Source organism: Panthera onca, chromosome B4 (genome assembly GCF_046562875.1).
Source record: "Panthera onca isolate mPanOnc1 chromosome B4, mPanOnc1 haplotype 2, whole genome shotgun sequence".
NCBI lineage: Eukaryota > Metazoa > Chordata > Mammalia > Carnivora > Felidae > Panthera > Panthera onca.
Genome location: NC_138345.1, coordinates 12,176,285 through 12,199,223, shown reverse-complemented (window position 1 = coordinate 12,199,223; position 22,939 = coordinate 12,176,285). Strand labels below are relative to the sequence as shown.

Here is a 22,939-nt window from a genome sequence, read left to right as displayed (position 1 = left end):
GAATCAGACGCGCCGTTTATGTTTTTAAATCTTCCCTCGCAGCAGAGGCGGCTTTTCCTCTGCTCCTACTCTTTTTGAAACTGTTTCCACGGTCATTGTCTCCCAGTTCGAAACGACGGCGGCGCTCGGGGAGCAGGTACAGCGTCCCGCAGGGTGTAGCGCGGTGGAGCCCGGCCAGGTTTTGGAAAACATTCCCGGCCCTTCCGGCGGGTCGAGGAAAAGTAGGTGGCCCGGGCGCCAAAGGCTGCTGCCAATGCAACTCGCAACTTTTGAAATCAATCCTTTTTGCATCATGCAACGGATGCCACCGCTCCTCGGGTTTGCAACCCCCCACCCCTCCCCCGAGACCAATCATTGCCGCGCTCGGGCCTGCACATCGCCCCCGCCCCCTTCCCGGGCCGCACGCAGCCACCGAGACGCTCCGGCCGCGGCCCGCCGCCTCTTAAAGGGCGGTAGCCGGCCCTTAAAGGCCCCTCGCGCGCGGCGCACGGCGGAGCGCGGCGGCCCGGTTCCCGGCAGGGGCCCGCCGAGCCAGGCCGAGCCCCCGCGGCGCCCAGGCGCGGCCCGGGCCCTCCCGCCCTCCGCGCCGCCGCCGCCGGGAGCGGCATTTTTATTCAGGCGACGCTTAAGGGAGCCCGGCCGCGCCCGGTGCATTGTGGGAGCGCCGGAGTCCCGTTTTCGGGAGGAGGAGGAGGGCGCAAAGCGAACCGGTAAGCGCCTGGCTTGGGGAGGGGGGGGCGCGACGCCAGGCTTAAAGGGGAATATTCGTCCGCAGGCCCATGGCGGCCGTGCAGATCCCCCTCCGGGCCGCCCGGGCCCGCCGGGAGCCGCGCACGGCCGGCGCTCTCCAGCGCTGCCTGGAGAGGGGCAGAGCCAGGGCTTGGTGGGGCCGCTTTAAAAAAGAAGCACCGCCCGCGCCGCCGCCGCCGCCGCCGCCGCGCGGAGCCGGGGAAGGAGGGAGGGAGGAGAGGGCGGGGGAGGAGTGGAGGGGGAGGGCGGCGGCGGCGACGCAGGGGTTAATTTTTTCGCCCGCCGACATTTTTGTGCGGCGGCGGCGGCGGCCCGCGCGCGCGGCGGGAGAACCCAGCCCGGTCCCCGGGCGCGGCGCGCGGCGCCTCCGGGGCCCTCCCCGCCCCCACGCGCGCGCCCTCCGGCCCGCGGGCGCCGCCTGACCCTGGGCGCCCCGACCGGGCCGGCCCCGCGGGCCGGGGTCCCGCCGCGCTCGCGCCCGCCCCGCCGCGGCCGGTTGGCCGTGCGCGCCTCGCGCCTTCCCTGCGGTTCCCGCCGCCGCCGCCGCCGCCGCCGCCGGGGAGATCGGGCTGGCATGGCCCAGCCGGCGGCGCCGCCGCGCTGCCTCCGCCCGGACGCGGCCAGCCCGCCGCGCCGCGCCGCACAAAGAGCCCAGGCCGGGTCTGCCTTTAAAGGCGGCAGCCTGAGATTTAAGGTGTCCCCGCGTGCCGGCCTCGGCGCTCCGGCTGCCTCCTGGACGCGTGCTGCATGGAGAGAGCCCGGTCCCCGCGCGCCGGGCCTGGAGCCCACCCCATTGTTTCTTTGCTGAGCTTAAGGGCTTGGGGGTAGGGAGGTAGGTATGGGGCTGCGGCTGCACCCTCTCCCGTCCCCGCTTACCGTGCTCCCCGAGCTGTGCGGCCCGCTTGGCGCTCTCGGTGAAAAAAAAAAATTCAAAGGTGGCCGAGAAGGAAAGGGTTAACCGTTGTCTTTAAATATTCATATCATTGTTTTAAAGGTGTAAACATGCAGCTTTGGGGTTGGAGTTGAAGCTCTCTTATTATGCAAATTTACTCCCCCCCCCATTAATTACGATTTCCCCGAGTACATCTCCCCCCACCCCCCATTTTCTCACACCCACCCTCCAAAACCTGTAAGTTTGCAAGGTTTGGATGTGAGTGTGATGTGTATCCCTCGTTCCATTTGGAATTTAAAACTTCAGAGTGCTTTTGGACTTAAGGTGTTTTAGACATTTTTCTTCTTAAAAATCAGGGAAGACAGAAGTTATGTTTGAAAGATGGTTAGTCCCCCCAGTTCCCCGCCTCTTTTTTGGGGGGTGGGGGTTAGGCTTGGAGGTAGGAAAATAACTGGATGCCTCGTGAGTTGGATTTTTTTTTTTTCTCCTGGTAGGAGTGAGGCGGTGTTAAATGCGAGGCGTTTTGTGAGGAAAGGACTGTTTTGTTCCAAACTCTAGCAAGTCAAAGTGCTATTGGACTTTTCCTAACTCTAAAATGGCTTCAGAATTCCCCTCTAGGTAATTTCCTTTGCTCTCCTGCCACCCTTCTCTTGGATGGGTTGTTTTCTTGGAATATTTGAAGATTTACTCCTGTTCAGTTGTACGTTACAAACTGAAATGATTGCTCACCCCGAAGATGTTTTTGTAAAGACAGTTTGGATTACCGCCCAAACTCAGGCTTTCTGAGATTTATTTATTTGTTTTGTGTGTGAGAGAGGGAGATTAATTTTAAATGAGTGATGTGGTTGCCAGGGGATAGAAAACTCTATAAATGGGAATCATGTTCTTCATCGTAAATTTTATAGGGGAAACTGACCCTGAAATTTGGGGTGTCTGTAATTCTATGCCCAGTAAAGTATCAATCTGGAGGTTCATAAACCTTGGGAGTGCATGTAAGATTCTGGTTGCACCTCTGAGACTTCGGACTTAGATGGGCTTGCTCTAGAAACTTCCAGTGGTACCAAGTACGTTAATGCTAGGGATTTCGTACAGTGTGATTTTTTTTCGTTTTAGTTCTGCAACGAAGCGGTAACGACCAGGAGCAAGCATATTTTCTCAATGATGTGTGGGTACTGGTTCGTTGGGTGGGATGTTTGCTTTCTAGGAAAGAGCACTGCATTAAAACGTTAGAAAACTTTCCACCGCTCTCTTGGAGAAAATTAATCTTGGTGTGTTAAACAGCTGTTCCACTTTTCTTTCAAGTTCTGTTCTTTAGTGAGGCTTCCTTAGTTTTGGATCACGTTGTCCTTCTGGCTCAGAATGAAAACATGCTTTTTTCTAAAAGTGAATTGAGCATCACGAAGAATTTCATCAAATGCGTTTCCGTCAGCATCCTTTTCCTGCAGCGTGTCTAATGGGCATTTTATTTTTCTGTGGGGGACAGCAGAAGATGTTAAAAGGTTTTCTAGAGAAGTCACTTTAGCCAAGACTTCTTGATTTCTAAACCGTAGTGCTTCTAGGCTGACAGATGAAGTGACTAGAAGTTTTCTCATGATGTTGGCCGCCAGAAGAGCCTATGAGACTTACTGCTCAAGATGGCCTTGTGTCATGTGCCAGCTGGCCCGTAGTGCCTTCTTCAGGGGAGGCGTCCTGGCTGCCCGTCAGAGCCACAGTTACAGCAACACAGACCTCAGACCTTCCCTAGAAGATGTCTGATGGTACAGTCAATTTCTTAAATGAGTTCTTCGGGCTTCTGCATCACTATAGTGAACTGTCGTGGCCTCAAATCGGCATATCCCTGGTCTGGATGATTTCAACTCTTTCCATGCTCGGCACCGTCTTGTATTCACTTGATTCTTAGCAGAATACTGGTGAGCATTCTTGTAATGGTGTCTTTGTGTTTTGGTGATGCCTAGGTGGATCTGTAAAGAAACCAGGCGGCTAGGAGCGGGAGGGGAGGAGCCCAGCTGTGAGGTGTGTGTGCCCAAGAACCATGTCTACGCGGGAGTCCTTTAACCCGGAAAGTTATGAATTGGACAAGAGCTTCCGGCTAACCAGATTCACTGAACTCAAGGGCACTGGCTGCAAAGTGCCCCAAGATGTCCTGCAGAAACTGCTGGAATCCTTACAAGAGAACCACTTCCAAGAAGATGAGCAATTTCTGGGAGCAGTGATGCCAAGACTTGGTACGTGAGCCCTTCTTCCCTTTATACTTCCCCAAGTACAGCGTCTTGGCTGCAGTTGTAGTCAGTGGGTCAAAAGCCAAATTTCTGTCCTCCCATGTTGCCGCCTTCTTTTTTTTTTTTAAATCTAATTTCTGCGAGGATCCAAAGAGCAAAGCAGTGATAGCTATGACATTATTGTAGCTTATTTGGAGGAAATACTTGAAAAGCATCAAGGAATGTGCTGTAGCCACTTTTTTAAGCTATTAAGTGTGCAATTGAGACAATTCTGTTACAGTAAAAGTGTTTCTTGCTAAATCGAATTTTGTAGTTAGCTGAGGGTTAAGCAGAAACTCCTTTATGCCTCTGTCCTAAAACTTTCCTTAAAATGCCTGCGTTCTCTTCTCTGCCTTAGGAAAGAAAGGTGTGTCTGTGCGTCATTGTGCGGTGATTTGGGGGCAGTGGCTGGGTTGGGGAGGAATGGGGGTTCCTTTGCAATATGCACTGTTTGCCGAGCTCCTGTGGGGAGGAGGGAGAAGACTGAAGCTGTGCTTGACCCTGGGACGTCATCTGGCATCGAGAGCGTGGTTTTCCTTCTTTACTAAATTCCTTTTTTAGTGGTTTGCCTCTTCCCAAACACAGAGCTCAGAAAGAAATTCTAGGCCGTTGGAAATTGTTAACTTTTATCATGTGGTGCGTTAAGGACGTGGCGAAACACCGTGATCGCTTTGCCTTTTGAGTGTTTGGGACGTATTCCAGGAGTTTGGGTGCTTGGTAGTCGTGGTATTCGACTTGATCAGCTTTCTTACAGAAGGTTTTCATTTCGTTCACTCTCACCCGTTGTCTTATTGTGTAGTTCTGTCCTCCAACCCGAGATCCTCCTTTCTTCCCCAAAGAATATATCAAAGCCGAGCTGCTTTGGTGGGGAGAGAGGAAAACTCACACCCCACACTCTAGGGGCCGCGGGGTGGCTCCCAGGAAGGAGTTCAGTGCGAAAACCACTGTCGTCTGGCTGGTGTGGAAGCCGGGAGAAATACCACGGGAGTGAGCTGGATCGGCTGTCGACATACTTGTCAGGCAATAAGAATATACCGAGAAAGCTGTCAGATAACATGGTCGAGAAAGACGCTGCCAAATGGACAAAAAGAGATGCGATAAAAACCTTACGTGTAAAGTCGTAATACCTCTTTCTGACTTCCCTGCGGACCTCGCTGAGCATGCCATGCGCGGGGAAGCATTTTGAAAATGGGTCACATCATTCGCTCCTTCCCTCAGCCCCGTGATGCCGGGGAAGGTCGAGTAAGTCATTCCGTGTCACTTGGTGAGGGTCAGGACCTGGAGTCCGCGTCCTCTGATTCCTCCGCCCACCGAACTGTTTGCCCTCGGGTCTCTGAGACCAGCGTGTTTGAAGTGAGGAGAGGGGCTGCACCAGCTGCAACCTAGCAGTGGCAACGGGGACAGATGTCAGCAGCAAGGGGAGAGGTAGAAAAATCTGTTACCAGAACACGGTAGCAAAGGAGTCTAGTCACACAGGGTTCTTGAGAAGTCATTTCCTTTCCCAGAAAAATGCACACCCGCAAAATGTAGCGTTCACGGTGTTCTCTAGGGGTACATGGACCCCAGGTTGCAAACAAAGGGACGCTGAAGAAAGCATAGTGTTAGAACCTTGTACAGAAGTGACATATCCAGATAGCCACAGCTTTGCTTTGGAATTGGATGTAGATTCGTATCCTGACAGCAGTCACTTACTTATCACTAATGGTAATCTGTGCACGGTCTTACCTTCTGAGTGACAGTTTCCCAGTCTGTAAGATGAACTGTTTGTAATTGTTGGAAGTACCAGAAATTATTTGTGTGTGTATATGTACCATGTGTATCTGTTTCTAAATTTTTTTTAATGTTTTGTTTATTTTTGAGAAGGAGAGAAAGAGCACGAGCAAGAGTGAGGGAGAGGGAGACACAGAATCCGAAGCAGGCTCCAGGCTCCGATCTGTCAGCACAGAGCCCGATGTGGGGCTCAAACTCACAGACTGTGAGATCATGCCTGAGCCGAAGTTGGTAGCTTATCCAACTGAGCCACCTAGGCACCCGTATCTGTTTCCAAGCTAGAGTGTCCTACCTCCCGGGTTCTAAGATGTAACAGTTGTTAAATGTACACATGTTTATTTAGATGTATTCTAACTAAAGAAATGTTAAAATCAGTGCTTCTTGCCTGGTACTTACGAGCTATCGAGTATTGATCACCATCACTTGTGGTGACGGTGTGATCATTGGGTTATTTTTTCTTGACGGCTTCAGTCTTGCTGAGAGCTTAGAATTCTCCAGCATCCACTGATAATTAAATCTGCACCGCTCATTCTGGTATTTGAGGCTTCCTCCACTCTGTGGCAATTTCCTCTGTTACCGTTTGCCCTCTCCCTGGACTGTCCCTCTCTCCCCCAATCACCACGGACCGGACTGGTGCTGTCCAAAAGAAATGTGATGTGAGCCACATGTAAAATTTCAAATTTCTGAATCTTTAAAACAGAGAGCGTCAGAAGAAATTAATTCTAACATATTCGATTTAACCTAATGCATTGTATCTAAAAAACATCATGTAAATATAGTTGATCTGAAACGTTACTAATGAAATGTTGGGTTTTTTGGTACACAGGCTCAAGAGTCACCACTCAGAATGCTCTGATGCTGCATATAAGTAGAAATAAGTTCTTCACGAATCTAATTATTTATTTATTTATTTATTTGTAATGTTTATATACTTTTGAGAGTGAGAAAGACAGAGTGTGAGCAGGGGAGGAGCAGAGAGAGGGGGAGAGACAGAATCCGAAGCAGGCTCCAGGCTCTTAGCTGTCAGCATGGGAGCAGGACACGGGCTCGAACCCACAAACCACCAGACCACGACCTGAGCCAGAGTCAGATGATGCTCAACTGACTGAGCCACCCAGGGGCCCCTCAAATGTATTTAATTCAAATTTAGGATTAGCCAGATTAGAAACATTGAAAGCTAACATTCAGCAACTGCATTCATTCTATTTCAGGAGTCCTGTAGTTTACATGAAAACCCCAAAGAAAACAGTGTTTCTTTCACTCTTTTCTAAAGCAAATAGTAACATTCTCAGAATAACCTGTTGTTGGCATTACCAATTTAGGGAGACTCAATATGAGTTAAATTGTGGTTCTTCACCTTGGCACTTACCTGCTCAACAGCCGCCCTTGGGTGAAATTGCCGGGGATGAATTTCCGTGCATTTCCCTGCGCGGTCTGACCTCCCGCTGGGGATCACTCACTACCTGGGCAGCCTGCTCCATTGTCACAGATCTGTGAGACTTGCCATCCAGACACTGCTTTGCAGAAAATCAGCCCGCCTTCGCAAAGCCTGTGACTTTTTATTAAACCTGATTTTGTTTTTGCATTCGTAATAAGGGGTCAAGGCCAGGGGAAGTAAGGTGCCCTGTGAGTCGGCCTCTGTTGGGTATTTTGCCGTTGTGGATCTGGGTTAGCTGTGCCTCAGCAGTGTTGCTCAAGCAAAACATGAAAGGTACTGGTGTGTTCACTTCAGCATGATACAGACAGGACTTGTTCTCCTTCCGTTTGGAATTCTGATTTGGAATTCTGAATTGCGAGGGTGCCTGCTGTGCGCTTGTGTCCTTTGCTGTTTCATCCTGACTCTCTCTCTGCCTTCGGCTGTTCGCCACAAAGTTGAAATAATCCCAGAGGTCTGGAGGGCATCCTTTGGAGAGACGCATAGGAAAGCACTCGGTATTCAGCTTACTTGGTGGGAAGGCCAGTCTGAATTTGAGAACACCTGCATTACAGGTGATTTTCAAAGAAAGGTAGCCTACGGCAGCCCAGTCTTCATCATTTCTAAACTGATTTGAGTAAAAGGGAATTATTTCTAATTAGATCATCAATTGTCCATGTTATCTTTCTAAACATTTAGATACAATTTTTTTTTTATTTTTTTGAGAGAGACCGGGAAAGAGCCCCTAGAAACAATTCTTAATAAATTGAAATGTTTCCTACAGGCCTGTTTAGCAAAGTATTTTTCCCTGTTCATAATGTAAGTTAGTAAAGGTGACATTTACAAGTTTTCCACAAGAGGAATATCATGAAATGTTAAAGTTTCCTCTTAAAAAATGCTTCCGGGAACCTATGTAACAGATCACCTAGGTACCACAGAGTATGTACTTGCTTGACTGGAAGCAATGAATCTGAATACCTGTTCCGGTGACAAGTTGACAGCAGCGGGCCTGATGTGGGGCTCAAACTCACGAACCACGCAATCATGACCCGAGCCAAAGTTGGATGCTCAACCGACTGAGCCACCCAGGTGCCCCATAACTTTTTTTTTTTTTTATGTGTGTAAAAGATTTTACAGATTTTCTGTTGGGGAAAATAGAATAATTGCCTGAAGATCGGTTCAGAAAGCACCTATAGATAAGACAACCCAAGTTGTACTTACACTTTCTCGTCTTTAAGGAAATTCTCTGTGGTGCCAGTCACATGATACAGTAATATGAAGGGGAAATTTCCATTTGAAGCATCGTTAAAGTCTAAAAATTGTACCGTGTAGAAGTTGAGTCTTCATGACTAACGAATTTTATTCTCACTTTCTATCTTAAGCTAGTTATGTTTCACGTTTATTTCAGTTAATGCTACTTGATAGGAAACATATTGCTTTATTGGCAGGGTGCAGTGTTCCTCAAGTGTCGTGCACACAACTGTTCGTCTTCACAACACCAGTGGTAGGAAATGAAACGGCTTTTCCTTTTGGTTTTTGGGTGATGGTAACTTTCATCTTTGCAGGCATTGGAATGGATACTTGTGTCATTCCTTTGAGGCACGGCGGTCTTTCTTTGGTTCAGACCACGGATTACATTTATCCTATCGTCGATGACCCTTACATGATGGTGAGTTTGACCCTGGTGCGTTTTTACATCTGGGACTGCTTGTTGGTCGGGTTTGGGGCTGTGGCTGGGGATTTTGTTTTTGTCACACCCAACTTGTTCTCGTCCCGCCCTGCCCTGACTTCTGCACGTGGAGCCAGTGGATCTGTGCCCTGCTCACACTTGGTACCTTGCGGAAGGCAGTCACGGCAGACGCGGTGAGCCCTCTGCTGCTCTTGTACCTGATGCACGTCTGCACGAACACCTGTTGTCTCAGCATGTGTGTTGACTGACATGTTTGTGGTTTCCTTCTTTCTCTCTCTCTTTGACCGTTGTCAGCTCCACACTCCTGTGTTTCAGGCTTAGAGGTGTTAACCATACTCTGTAGCGGGACTGATCCTAGATGTTTCCTTCCGGAAGTAAACAGCTTAGCATCTCACCACAGTTAAGCTTCTTGACCATTCATTCTGATTCTGGTCACCATCCACCTCGGTGTGTTAGCTGCCACTGTGTAGAAAACATGTCCGAACTGCTGCGTTGAAGTTTCTAGCTGCTGATCGTGGCCTGCCTAGATATATTTTCCATTTGTTCTGTGCACGGTTACGCCAGCAACCCCTTGGTCTAACCAACTTTAACCCCCTACCCTACCAGACAAGGAGCCGATGAAGCGACTGGGAACGTCCCATTGTTAGGAAATGGTCCTCCCTGTGTGCCGTGGGCACTGGGATCAAGCCTCACACATAGGGACCTAGGCCGTGAGACAGCTAAGTGCGGGGAGGAGGAAGACCACCTCTCAGGTGCCAGCGACACGCATACAATTTACTAGAAACCTGGTCTGGCCTCTGCATGTGTCTTCTCTCGAGCAGTAATCCTGAGCCTGACCTGCACCACACCCCAGGCGCCACCAGAGGCAGAGGTGCTAGAACCGGAATCCATCCTTTATTCAGCATGTCTTAAAAGCCCGTGAGAGAGCCCAGGACAGAAGGGACGGAAAATTGCTGCAGCTCTACACCCCCAAGGTGCAAAACACCTGTGGCCCTTGCTGGTGCTGCTTCTAAGCTCACTGCTGATCGGCCAGGAAGTTGTCAGGAAACCTCAACAAGCCATGAACCAGCTGCTGGAAATAATCCTTGGGGGTTTGATTGTCCTTATATCAGAAGAAAAATTTGTTATTTTTCTCCTTCACTGTCTAGAAGTGACAACTTAACATTTATGTTATTTTATTTTATTTTTAATTTTATTTCTAAGTCATCTCTACACCCAACGTGGGGATCAAACTCACAATTTTGAGATCAAGAGTTGCATGCTCTACTGACTGAGCCAGCCAGGTGCCCCGACAACTTCTCTTTAATAAATCTCCAGTGGTGATAAAAGAACAAAATCTTATCACATTTCTTTTGAAACATTTTGAAGTCCCTTATTAAATAATATAGCTCGCTGGAAACACTTTTTATTTTCTTTAGAAAACAATCTGACTTCGAGCTTGGATGGTTGGGGTTTTTTTTGTTTTTTTTGTCTCTTCTATTTTTTGATTTCTCAACCAAGATGTTTTTCCTGTTTATCTTCTAGAGCCTTGAAAAGAAGCTACCAAAATTTCTCCCTCCCTGTATTATAAAAAAACCGTCTTCTCTGTAACCAGTAAAGTCAACATATTTTTAGCGTCTGTTTAGGATACATGGCCGTTTCCAAGATTGCTTTAGGACTGTTGTTTTCAAACTTTCTCCTTCTATAGTTCTCCTCCCAGAACCATCCGCTCCAGCCTCGCTCACCCCAGCGTGTGCCCCCAACCCCCATTCCCCATCTACGTAAATTGCAGATTTCTCCCAATATCTTAGAACGGGAAAGAACATGGAAATTACTGCTGCAGGAATGTGTGAGAAAGACTGAAGGAACGACCTCGTGGCTCTGTGACTGAATGCAGGACACAGAGAACGGGGACCACATCCCTGGAAAGTCCCCGAGTTCTGGGACATGCCCTGTAGGCACACACGGAAAGTCCCCTACTTGTCCTTGCTCACGCCTCCCCTCTCTTCCAGGGCAGGATAGCATGTGCCAATGTCCTCAGCGACCTCTACGCGATGGGGGTCACGGAATGTGACAATATGCTGATGCTCCTTGGAATCAGTAATAAGATGACGGACAGGGTAAGTAGTATGTCGTCTCAGGGGCGTCACTTGACCGGGTAGCCCTGCGTCCCTCATCTGTAAAGCGAGGCGGCCAGGCAGTGCAGCTTTCCTACTCTTGTCGGGCTCCCTGTTTAGTTTTTGGCAGCTGTCCGTGAATTAAAATAGAGAGTCTGGCCTATTCTTCTTTTCGTTTCCACCACCTGCTTCCCGTTCTGTCTTCCAGGTAGACTGAAGCCAAGACAGTCATGTTTGTTTGCTTTGATAAAGTCTAGGCCACAGTAATAGCACCTCCGTGCCAGGTGTGTGGACCGGGCCCGCCCTGCAGACCCCCGGCTTGTGGCACGGAGGCTGGCCGCCTTCCTCTGCTTGCTGCTTGGGTCGCTGATGTGGATGGTGAAGAGACGGGTGTCGTGTGTGTTCATGGTTCACTCAGCAGTGTCTGTGGCCTTGCTGCCAGTGCCTGTTGGTTGACACAGAGAGGATTTCCATTTAGATCATTTTTGTTCCCCAAAAGAAGTCTTGCCCTGCCTATTTGCAGTAAAGCCCCCACAACATGCACTTGGGTCATGACTTTAACAGGCTCTGGAGAAGGGCATGTGGATGCGAATTAAGCTAGCTCTAGAGTTCTTTTTTTTTTTTTTTTCCTTTTTTTTTTAAATTAATTAAATTTTTTTTTTTTTTTTTAAGCTAGTCTTGGAATTCTTGGGAACCATGTAAATTGCTGGCTCAGATTTAGGGCAGACCTGTGTATCCAGTCATTCTAGTTTTTAATTCTCTGTTATCTGGGCTTCATTCACATTGTAACCTAGAACAACTTCTAACTTTTGATAAAATGGTTACAATGTCAACTGTTCCGTATTTCTTTCTGTTATTCCCTGCCCCATCTGTAAGCTTCCAGGACTTCCTTCAGGGCTTTACAATCTTTTATTATGTAAAAAAAAATTTTTTTAATGTTTTTATTTATTTTTGAGAGAGAGACAGAGTGCAGCGGGGGAGGGGCAGAGAGAGAGAGAGAGGGAGACACAGAATCTGAACAGGCTCCACGCTCTGAGCTGTCAGCACAGAGCCCGATGCGGGGCTCACACTTGGGAACTACGAAATCATGACCTGAGGCGAAGTCGGGCACGTAACTGACTGAGCCACACCCAGGTGCCCCTGCAATCTTTTGTTAAAACTACAAGGGTGGATTCTCTTTCCTGCGTTTTGAACTGAATTATGTGACTTTTAATTTGTGTTCTTTTAAACCCTAGGAAAGGGATAAAGTGATGCCCCTAATTATACAGGGTTTTAAAGACGCAGCCGAGGAGGCAGGGACGTCTGTGACGGGTGGCCAGACGGTGTTAAACCCCTGGATCGTTTTGGGAGGAGTGGCTACCACCGTCTGCCAGCCCAACGAATTTATCATGTAAGTTGATTTTTGTTTCGTGTCTCCTGACCTGCTTCCCCCTTTTTCATTTTTTGGCAAAGATTTGTTGAGATGCTCATTCACATCACATACAATCCACACATTTAGAGTACACAAAGCAGTGATCTTCGGTATATTCACAGAGGTACGCATCCGTCACCAGAGTTGAGCTAGGACGTTTTGTCACCCCAGCTGGAAACCTGCCCTCCTTCAATGTCCATCACATTGCCCCTGCTCCCCTTCTGCCTTCTGTGACTTCACATAATATTAGCGTGATGGTTTTAGGGTTCATCATTTTGTAGCATGCATCAGTGCTTTATTCCTGTTTATTAAAAATTCTGGATTTTTTAAAATACGTATTTGTTTAAGTAATCTCTGCACCCGACCTGGGGCTCTAACTTGCGACCCCGAGATCAAGAGTCACTCACTCTTGTGACTGAGCCAGCCAGGCACCCCCTAGATTTTATTCATTAAGGTACAATTTATTTAACAAAATTTCATACCACGTAAAATTAAACTTTTTTAAAGTATGCACTTCGTTGGTTTTTCACATTCACAAGGTTGTGCGTCCATCACTGCTGTCCAATACCAGAACGTTTTTGTCGCCCCCGAAAGAAACCCTGTATCTATTAGTGGTCACTGTCAATTCCCTCCCACCCCCCCGTCCTGGAAACCAGTAATGTACTTTCCTTTTTGTGAATTTGCCCATTTTAGACATTGGTGTGTTCACAGTTGATGGATGTGTTAACGAATGATGTTGCTGTGAACTTTTGCGTGGACGTACATTCCCTGTCCCACGGGTATATACCTAAGAACTACTGGGTCCTGTGGTAACTGTGTATCGTGGGAGAACGTCCGTGTCCTCACCAGTCCTGGTTCTTGTCTGCATGTTTGATGGCAGCCGTCCTAGCGGGTGGGAGGTGACACAGCCCTGAGTGAAATGGGCATTTCCTCGGTAGTAATAACGCAAGCATCTTTTCCTGTGTTTTCTGGCCTTTTCTGGATCTTGGGAAAGATTCTCTCCCCTTCTCTCTTTTAAAAAAAATTTTTTTTTAACGTTTATTTATTTTTGAGACAGAGAGGGACAGAGCATGAATGGGGGAGGGGCAGAGAGAGAGGGAGACACAGAATCGGAAGCAGGCTCCAGGCTCTGAGCCATCAGCACAGAGCCCGATGCGGGCTCGAACTCACGAACCGCGAGATCGTGGCCTGAGCCCAAGTCGGACACTTAACCGACTGAGCCACCCAGGCGCCCCTCTTTCTCTCTCTTTTTGAAAGATTCTCTCTTAATACAAGTTGTTAACTTTTCACGTTTGACGTCTTGTTAAGAAAAGCCACCGTGCCCCATTTTCTGAAGGATTCGAAACTCCATTCGTTTACCCTTTTTTATGAGTAAATACTATGAGGCACTGTGTCCGCACGGTTCAGAATTCAAAAGATCCAGAAAGATCTACAATGCAGAGTCCCTCCCCCCATTCCTTGTCACCAGTTTCCCTTCCTGGACTGGGCAACCACTTTTTCCAATTTTTAACCAGTTTACTGTGGACATTTAGATTATTTTCAATTATTTTGACATTATAAATAGTACTTCGGTGCGTACCCTTGCACACCGATCGTTTTGCATGAGTGTGGCTCTCGGTAAGAAATATTTCATAGTAGAATTGCTGGGTCCAGTGTGTGTGCAGAGTATCTGCACTGGGTGTCTCCAGGCTGCCCTTCAGAGAGGCTCTGGCAGCAGCGAATGGGAAGGCCACGTGTTGGTAACAGACCTCTTGTTCTTTGCCTGTCACTTTGGTGGCCTAAACCTTACTTCTTCGTGAGTAAAGTTGAGCGTGTTTTTCATATATTCGTGTCTTTTGCCCAGTTTTTGATTGTTTGGAGCTCCTTTTAGACACATTATCTGACAGCTTTTGTGCGAAGGGTCTTGCCTTTTACTTACATCAGAGTTTCGTTTTCCTCTCTTTTATGTGGGCGGTTCTCAAACTTGCCACATAGAGAGGACAGAAGACCCTGAAAGTCTATCTGCCTCACACATTTCAGCTTTTTGGTAGAAAAAGCACTTAGCAATTGCAACAATTAGAAAGGAAAAATAATAAAACAAGCTTCGGTGGATTTTTTTTTGGTCAACAGTATGTACGTTTAGCTTGTAAAATAGGAATGAGCGTATACACATGATTATATTTCATAAGCTAGTGCCCGTAAACTTAAAAATGACCTGTCAGTTTTATTGCATGTAACTTGTTGATAGTAATTTTTATGGGTTACACATAACCTGTGATGTGCAAGACCATATAAGCATTGAAGTGTGGTTGAGTCAGAGCTGAAGACTTTTATGTCTTACGGTCTAGTTTTTGGAAAATGAGTTTCTTGTAAACTGTTAATAGAGTTAACATTTTTCAAACCTAACAGCGGATAGAGACATAGGATGAGTCGGGGAGTTATTTGTTGACTTGAAGTCTGTGCCCCGGGCGTTGTAATTGATGTGGGTGAGGGAGTGCGTCATCTGCCATCGGAGGATAGAGCAGCTGGGTGGCCAGGAAGACACAGGTGCCTCCTGTAGTGATGATGCAGCATAATAGGAGTGTGGCTTGGGGATCGGTCCTCGTGTTGTCAGTGTTTGCCTTCCCTCTTTGAGGGGGAACCTCCAGGGATGCTGGGGTGGCTCAGTCCGTTATGCGTCGGACTCTTGATTTCAGCTCAGGTCATGATCTCACGGTTTGTGAGTTTAAGCCCTGCATCGGGTTCCATGCTGACAGCACAGAGCCTGCTGGGCTCTCTCTTTCCGCCCCTCCCCCGCTTGCTCACGTGTGTGTGTGTGTGTGTGTGTGTGTGTGTGTGTGTGTGTATGCTCTCACTCTCTAGATAAACTTAGAGAGAAGTTTATACATTTAAAAAAAACAAAAACAGACCAGGAACAACCAAGGATTCTGTCTGGGGCCGGGTAGGAAACTTACTGTTGAACAGTCTGAGTTTGAGAACTTTGCTGAAATTGCCTAAACGTTAGACTCGCAGATTTGAGCCACATCCCACTGTGTCTCTACCTCGTAAGTGCTTGTGAAAAACAGCCCTGGTGTCAGAAGTCTGGTTGCCCCAGAACCACGGTGGGTCTGTACTGAGAATCTTCGCACACAAGCGGGGCTGAAGGCTAAGTGATTTGCTTCTTCACACGCTTCTCGGGGGTGGGGGGACCTGTGGGTGATGGCACGCTCCTCAGTTCTGTCAGTGCTTCTGGTCCAGCGGCAGCCTCAGCACTAAGCTGGAAGGTTCTCCTCCGCTGATGGTGTTTGGCTTAAATTTAAGTAAGCACAGATAGTTTTTACCAGCCTCTTCTTGCTCCTGTTCTGCTGATAGTGCGTCTGTCTCTTCTGTGCCCCTGACTGGAACCTGCCTTGTTCTCTTCTCCAGGCCAGATAACGCAGTACCGGGGGACGTGCTTGTGCTGACGAAGCCCCTGGGGACGCAGGTGGCCGTGGCCGTGCACCAGTGGCTGGATATCGTGAGTGAACCGCTGCTTGCCATCGTGGGCGGGGGGCGGGGTAGCAGCACATGTTCGGGGCCGTGGTAGTTTTTGTGGGGGCGGCTGGTTTGGAGACCAGGGCGCTCACCTCGCACATCCGATCGGTTGCGCATCTCCCTGGTCTGGCACCGGAGTTCGCTTCTCGAGAAGGGGTGTCTGGTCCAGAGCGAGCACCACGTCTCGTCCGGAAGTAAGCCCGTCCCCTTGCACGTGTTTGCACACATCGCAGATCTGCCACACGTCTTCATTCTGTCTTCTCGAAATAGTCGCACTGCCGGGAAGTGTTATCAGCCACATCCTTACAGAAATTCTAGGAACTGTCCGTCGTCCTATGTTAAAGACAGAGTTACGCGTATTAAATGCTTTATCTTTTGTGTCTTAAGCATCACTAACAAAAGGAGAGTGTACAGAAAGTGTAGTGTTTGGGGTAGAAATACGGGCACAGTTATTGACAGATTATTTTAGTCTTGAGGTTTCTGGTTGTTTTATTTATTTTATATAAATGAGTTATATTTAGTTATAACTAAATATAGTTATAATAAGTTATAATTATAATGAGTTATAATTAGTAACTCATAACATATTGATAAATATTTATCTCATGGAGGAAGCATCTAGAATATGAAGTTATTTATTCCGAGTCACTTTTCCGCTGAGCTATAATCATACTTCATTTAGGATTTTCTCCTTGCCATAACAATTCAAGAATGAGTCCAGTTGTGGCATAGTCTCACATAACATGATGCTTTTCGTTTCTGCAACTGTCATCTGAACTACCATTCCTGAGAAACAGTTGAACAGGAATAATAATTTTATCAGCCAGGTATATCTTGCTCAATACAGCAGAGTACAGAAAATCTCTAAGCAACATTCTTTAGTTATTTTTCCCTTCCGTCCTGTGATGAGGGGAGGTTTCCCATCAGGTATGATCACCTGTACATCGGATTGGAAAGCCATCACAGGCCAGCAATCCACAGTGACTTTCCATAGGACCACCCAGGTCTGAGTAATTCAACAAGGTTACTGGTAGTAGGTGAGGCAAAGGAGCCTGAAAGATGAAGGGTTTGGGACCCTGCTCCCTACCCCCAATCTGACACCACCTGTCCTTTTTTTAATGCTCAAAATTGAAAAAAGCAAGATGTGAAGGTCATGTAGCAGCCTAATACCCTTTCACGAAGGTCAGAAGCAACCCAAGGGTATATTGTCCTGGCGCCTGTGTGTATGAGAACCCTACTTTGTGTGGCAGGAGAATGAGGTTGTTACCTCTGGGGGAGGACAGGGAGCTGTGGGCCAAGGGAGGATCACAGGGATGGACTTCAGTTACTGCGTTGGGTGGTAGATGGTCGGATATTATTAAAGACAACGAATGCCTGAATGATGGCCGCTAATGGAGCGTAATGGTAGTTTGTCATGAACCCACATCGTGATGCTAGATTCTTTGGAAATCAGACTGTGGAAAAAAGGAAGCCTCTTTTCCCCTGACCTTCGTGATCTCCTCTGTGGTCACCCAGCGCTGTCCTTGGGGTGCATGCAATCAAAGCTGTTTTCTTTCTCTATTTTTTTTTTAAGTTTATTTTTGAGAGAAAGAGAGAGCAAGTGAGCATGTGAGCATGAATGGGGGAGGGGCAGAGAGAGGGAGACAAAATCCCAAGCCGGCTCCACGCTGTCAGCGCAGAGCCTGATGCGGCTCGATTCCCAAGAACTGTGACACCATGACCTAAGCCAAAACCAAGAGTGGGTCACTGAACTGACTGAGCCACCCAGGCGCCCCGAAGCTGTCTTCGTAGCCTCTTGTCCACCCAGATGGCTTGATGCAGAGTTTAGGTGAAGTCAGTAAAAGTGTAGTTGTATGAAAATGCGAGCCATCAGCTTATTAGAGGAGGTGGGGAGGAGAAGCAGGGGACACCTGGGACTGTGTGCGTGCGTGGTGCATCCTGCTGGTTTTCCATGGCCGGCACGCTGCAGGCCTGGACCATGGCAGTTGGGGGTCGAGAACAGAAAAGATCGCACGATTCTCTGTCTGAAGGGGCCCCTGAAACACTAGTCACGAGAGCAAGTTGGAAAACTTACCTCTGTGTACAAATTTAGGTCAGGGAAACCGCCAGAAGATGACAAAGGGAAAAATACACTCTTCTTCAGTGGTTAGAAGATTAATCACATTTTTTCCCTCTCTTTTCCTCCTAACCTCTGTTCCCGTCATTAGCCTGAAAAATGGAATAAGATCAAGCTGGTGGTCACCCAAGAAGATGTCGAGTTGGCATACCAGGAGGCAATGATGAACATGGCCAGGCTCAACAGAACAGGTAAGGGGCGGGATCGGCCAGAAGGCAGACAGTGTAGGCCGTGGGCCACGTACGGTCTCGGCCAGTACTGCAGGCCCGTCTGTGTGTCCCTGGCTTGGGGTCATAGGTCACTAGCAGGAATCCAGATACTCTGTGCATTTCTGACAGAAATGCATTTTAAACGTGACTTGCATTCGAGAAAACGGATGACCGAGGACTGGGCGAAACATTGCATCGGACGAGGGCGTGAGGGCGCGAAAGCTTTTCCTCCAGCACACTTTCCTCTCTGCGCCTGGGGTCCGGGGCACTGTGGCCCTGCCAGCACCTCTGTCCCCCTCTTGCTTAGATCCCCCCACAGTGACAGCGGTGCCAGGCGCAGAGAAGAGTTGAAGTTATATTTTCTGTCTGTTCCTTCTAGTTCTAAATTTCTGTGATTATGGGCAGTATTGACTTCCTCTGTGCCCCGATTAAATGGAAGTGAAATTTATATAGCATCCTTTTGAAAGTATTTGGCTTAGTGGGGCACCTGAGCGGCTCCGACTGTTGGGTGTCTGACTCGACTGTGGCTCAGGTCACGATCCCGGGGGTCGTGGGGTCAAGCCCCGTGTCTGGCTCCACACCGAGCATGGAGCCTGCTTAAGATTGTCTCTGTCTCTCCCGCTGCCCCTTTCCCCTGCTCACGCTTGCACTCTCGCTCTCTAAAAAAAAAAAAAAAAAAAAAAAAAAAAAAAAAAGGTATTATTATTTCGAGGTGTTCTCATTGTTGATTCCCACATTTGTGTGTATAAAGGAATAGACGTGTCATAATTTTTTTCTCTACATTTTATTTCTCATCTAGCTTCCTAATACTGATAAAATGTAATAATAGCGGTTACCATTTATTTAGTAATTATTGTGTATCAGGAACTTGACCTACTTTCCTGTTTAATTTTTCGGACAACCTTACAAGGTAGCTACTAACTCATTCAGGGTCACACAGCTAATCAGTGGGGACCTAGGATTTGAAACTACTGCTTGTAATGCTTGTATTATGGTCTGTTCCTTTCTGAACAATTTAGTAAGAAATTGAGGCTATTTCACAGTCTCGATGCATGGTAATTGAGTGAATGTTTTGGTACTAAGTTTTAAAAGCAGATTAAAATAAAATAGGAAAGGGGCACCTGGGTGGCTCAGTCGGTTAAGTGTCCGACTTTGGCTCAGGTCATGATCTCATGGTTTGTGAGTTCGAGCCCCGTGTCGGGTTCTGTGCTGACAGCTCAGAACCTGGAGCCTACTTTGGATTCTGTCTGTCTGTCTGTCTCTCTCTCTCTCTCTCTCTGCCCCTCTTCTCATGCTCTGTCTCTTGTCCCTCTTTGTCTCTCAAAAACAAATAAATGGTAAAAAAAAAGAAAAAAAAATTAATAAAATAAACCAGGAAAGTTCCAGAAGCAGAATTCTCCTTCCTGAAAGCAGCAAGGCTTGCTGAGGGAATTACTTCTCATAGAGTTGAAGCATCATATTCTCCCCTTTTCCTGCCTTTCATATGCAGATAGAAAACACCAGGCATATTGCATAATTAAGAAGGAAGCTCTTCTCGTGAGTCTTTGAAGTCCTAACCTCTGATGTGCCAGAGGAACTGTTTCTAGAAAAGCATCTGTGCAGATGATTTGGAAGCAAACCAGCATTTAGAACGTCAGCTCCCAGAGGGCAGAGTTTTGTTTGTTCTGTTTGCCGTGGTGTCCCCAGCGCGGAGAAGAACGCGGGGCACGCTGTGGGTACTCGTTACATCGAATGAGCTAACTTTGCCACCTGCTAGCTTTCTTTTTGGTACTTCATGGATATTTTCCTTTTCATAATTCTGTGAATTGGATCCTATTTCTCCCCTTTGGCCGAAAGGAAGTACGTAAGTACAGGCAGATGCTGTTCTCAAACCCAGATCTGTCTCCAAAATTGCTTTCTCCAGTACCACAAATTCCATCAACGTAAGGCAGTGATGGAAATTTAGACAGTTTTTTTCTGGAAGTACCGGTGTTCTTTCTCCTCATTAATTGCACGCTGTAAGGACGTGGGTTGTGGGGCATCCTGTCCGGGAACTTGGAAGATGAAATTGAAAAACGTTTTCCTTACAAAAGTCACTCTTCATTCGGTTCTTCGAGTTCCCTGAGCAAGCAGTCAGAAACAGATTTGAACATACTTTCTTTGTCCTCTCCCCTCAATCCTTCAGTTTCCCCCAAATGACTGCACCAAACGGATATGATACTTAAGCCAATGAACTCTTCAGTTATTGAAAAAAGAAGAAATGGTAGGGCTGACCAGGGGATCTTAAAAGAGCTTTTCCGACACTCTGAATCACTTCACAATGTGACAATATGGGGCGCCTGAGTGGCTCGACCAGTTAAGTGTCCAACTCTTGACTTCGGCCGAGGTCATGATCTCACGGTTCCTGAAATGGAGCCTGCACTTGGGATTCTCTCTCTGCCCCTCCCCAGCTCGCATGCATGGGCGTACTCTCTCTTTCTCTCTGTCTTAAAAATTGATGAACTTGGGGCACCTGGGTGGCTCAGTTGGCTGAACATCCAACTTTGGCTCAGGTCATTATCTCGCAGTTCGTGAGTCTGAGCCCTGCATTGGGCTCTGTGCTGACAGCTCACAGTCGGCTTTGGATCCTCTGTCCCCCTCCCTCTCTCTGCCCCTTCCCTGCTCATTCTCTCTCTCTCTCTCTCTCTCTCTCTCTCTCTCTCTCTCCCTCCCTCCCTCCCTCCCTCCCTCCCTCCCTCTCTCTCCCTCTCTCTCTCTCCCTCCCCCCCTCCCTCTCTCTCTCTCAAAAATAACCATTTAAATAAATAAATAATCTAACTTACAAAACTGTGAAAACAGATTATTTTTTTCCAACATTTGCCATTCTCCCCTTCCTTAAATTACAATTTTTTATGAGATGTTGGGGCACCTGGGTGGCTCAGTGGATTGAGCATCTGACTTTGGCTCAGTTCATGATCTCGCAGTTAGTGAGTTTGAGCCCCACATCAGGCTCTTAGCTGTCAGCACAGAGCCTGCTTCAGATCCTCTCTGTCCCTCTGATCTCTGCCCCTACTTCGTTCATGCGCGTGTGTGCACACTCACACACACACACACACACACACACACACACACACACACACACAGGCTTTCTCTCAAAAATAAACATTAAAAAAAATTTTATGAGATGTCCAGTTGATGCAAAAGAATTCTATGAAATATGTGCAGGGCTTAAGAGAACAACACCCATGTGCCCACCGTCTCGTACGAGAAACAACGTGGTCTTGGAAGCCCAGAGGTGTCCTTCCCACATTCTGCTCCTAGATTCCAGTGCAGGAGCAGCTCCTGCCCTGAGTCCCATGTTTATTCTCATGTATTTTGCTTTTGTTATTATTAATATTATTAATCTTAGAGCAAGAGAGGGAGAGAGAATCTTAAGCAGGCTTCATGCTCAGTGCAGAGCCCGACTCGGGGCTAAATCCCATAACCCTGGGATCATGATCAAAATCAAGAGTCACATGTCCAACTGACTGAGCCACCCAGGCACCCCCTCATGTATTTTAAAATCTTCTTATCACAAAGACTTGTAGCTTTAAGCAGTTAGTTGGGTTTTTTCATTTTTTGCTTCACTGAATCATACCTCTTCTCTTTTTCTTGCTGTCTTGTGCACATTTAACACTCCTGAGTGTTATTCCTGGTGTATGTAGTTGTACTTAATTCATTTTCATCGCTGTACGATTGTCCACTCTGTCGCTGACTTACCCTGACTGCTGCTAGTGGGCATTCGGGTTCCTGCAGAGAACTTCCTCAGCCCGGGCTTCTGGTCCATACGTGTAAGAGGTCAGTGCTGCCTCGGCGTTTCTAGATGGTGCTCGTAGCTTCTGAGGGTGCTTGTACGCCACGGTTCATAATGACCTGCCACATTTAAATTTTTTCTGTAATATATTTTTCCATTTATTTTATATGTATTTTTTACTATAAAAAAATGATATGCTCATTATAGAAGTTTTTAGAAAATGAAAAAAGGAGAGAAGAAACATCGTCCCTGGTCCCACCACCCAAGACAGCTTTTGTTAATATATTTATGTTTTCTTGCAGGGTTTTTTTCTATCATTGGTTGGTGGTTTACTGTTTTATTGTTCATGTTTTCAACTAGTGGTTGTCATACATTTCACTTGTATTTGGAATGTGTTTTTATTTACTTAACATTACTGAATTCTTTTTTTCCCACATTATCTCATCATAGAACACATAATTTTTAATGCCTTGGATGATCTACCAGAAATATAACATAATTAATTTACCTTTTGCCCACTCGTGAATTTGCAGGGAGTGGGGGGGTCAAGTTTTTCCGTAGTTAGTTGTCTGTGTTCCAGGAATATTTCTTTGGCTCTATTCCAAAGTCAAATTGTAATTATTTAATTCTTTGTCCTCAGTTGCTCTCCTCACTTACAACCAAGACTTTTCGTTTGTGTTTCTCTGGTCGTGTGTCAAACTGTTTAAGGAGTCTTTCTCCTTTTTTCTTTTTTCTTTTTTGGTCCTTCAAATTAAGTCATTAAACAGTAAGAAAGTGATTTTTACAGATTTTTATTTGTATGCTTTTTCAGTTTGCTTGTATTTGAGCATTTAAGATTCCCAGTCCTTACTTTTTGTACATTGTTGGGAGGAATACAATATGGCAGAACCTTATGGAGGAGCATTTGGTCATACCTAGCAAAATTACATGTACATTTATTTTGACTCTGCGGTCCTGCCTCTGTGACCTATGGAATGACGTGTGTGCAAGGCTATTATTCGTTGAAGCCCGTTTGCAATTTCAAACGGAGGAAACACCTCAAGTGTCCATCAGTAGGTTACTGAGTGATGTAGTCTGTGTGCTTACCATG

The 22,939-nt window shown here is 47.1% G+C and overlaps 1 protein-coding gene across 5 annotated transcripts in view; it reads left to right on the top strand.

Annotated features, from left to right (window-relative positions):
• The first annotated feature begins 418 nt into the window (after positions 1 to 418).
• SEPHS1 (selenophosphate synthetase 1) overlaps positions 419 to 22,939 on the top strand; it is a 31,126-nt gene continuing 8,605 nt past the window's right edge. For 2 of the 5 annotated variants that reach the window (XM_060659306.3, XM_060659303.3), the window contains exons 1-7: positions 1,028 to 1,582; positions 3,598 to 3,867; positions 8,650 to 8,753; positions 10,766 to 10,873; positions 12,106 to 12,260; positions 15,666 to 15,756; positions 17,981 to 18,080. In XM_060659306.3, coding sequence (XP_060515289.1) covers positions 3,675 to 3,867; positions 8,650 to 8,753; positions 10,766 to 10,873; positions 12,106 to 12,260; positions 15,666 to 15,756; positions 17,981 to 18,080 — 751 coding nt within the window. In that variant the 5' untranslated portion in view covers positions 1,028 to 1,582; positions 3,598 to 3,674. Of the gene's footprint in view, positions 711 to 1,023; positions 1,583 to 2,136; positions 2,261 to 3,597; positions 3,868 to 8,649; positions 8,754 to 10,765; positions 10,874 to 12,105; positions 12,261 to 15,665; positions 15,757 to 17,980; positions 18,081 to 22,939 lie in introns of those variants that run through there. The other 3 variants (XM_060659305.3, XM_060659304.3, XM_060659307.3) reach the window with 3 other exon arrangements.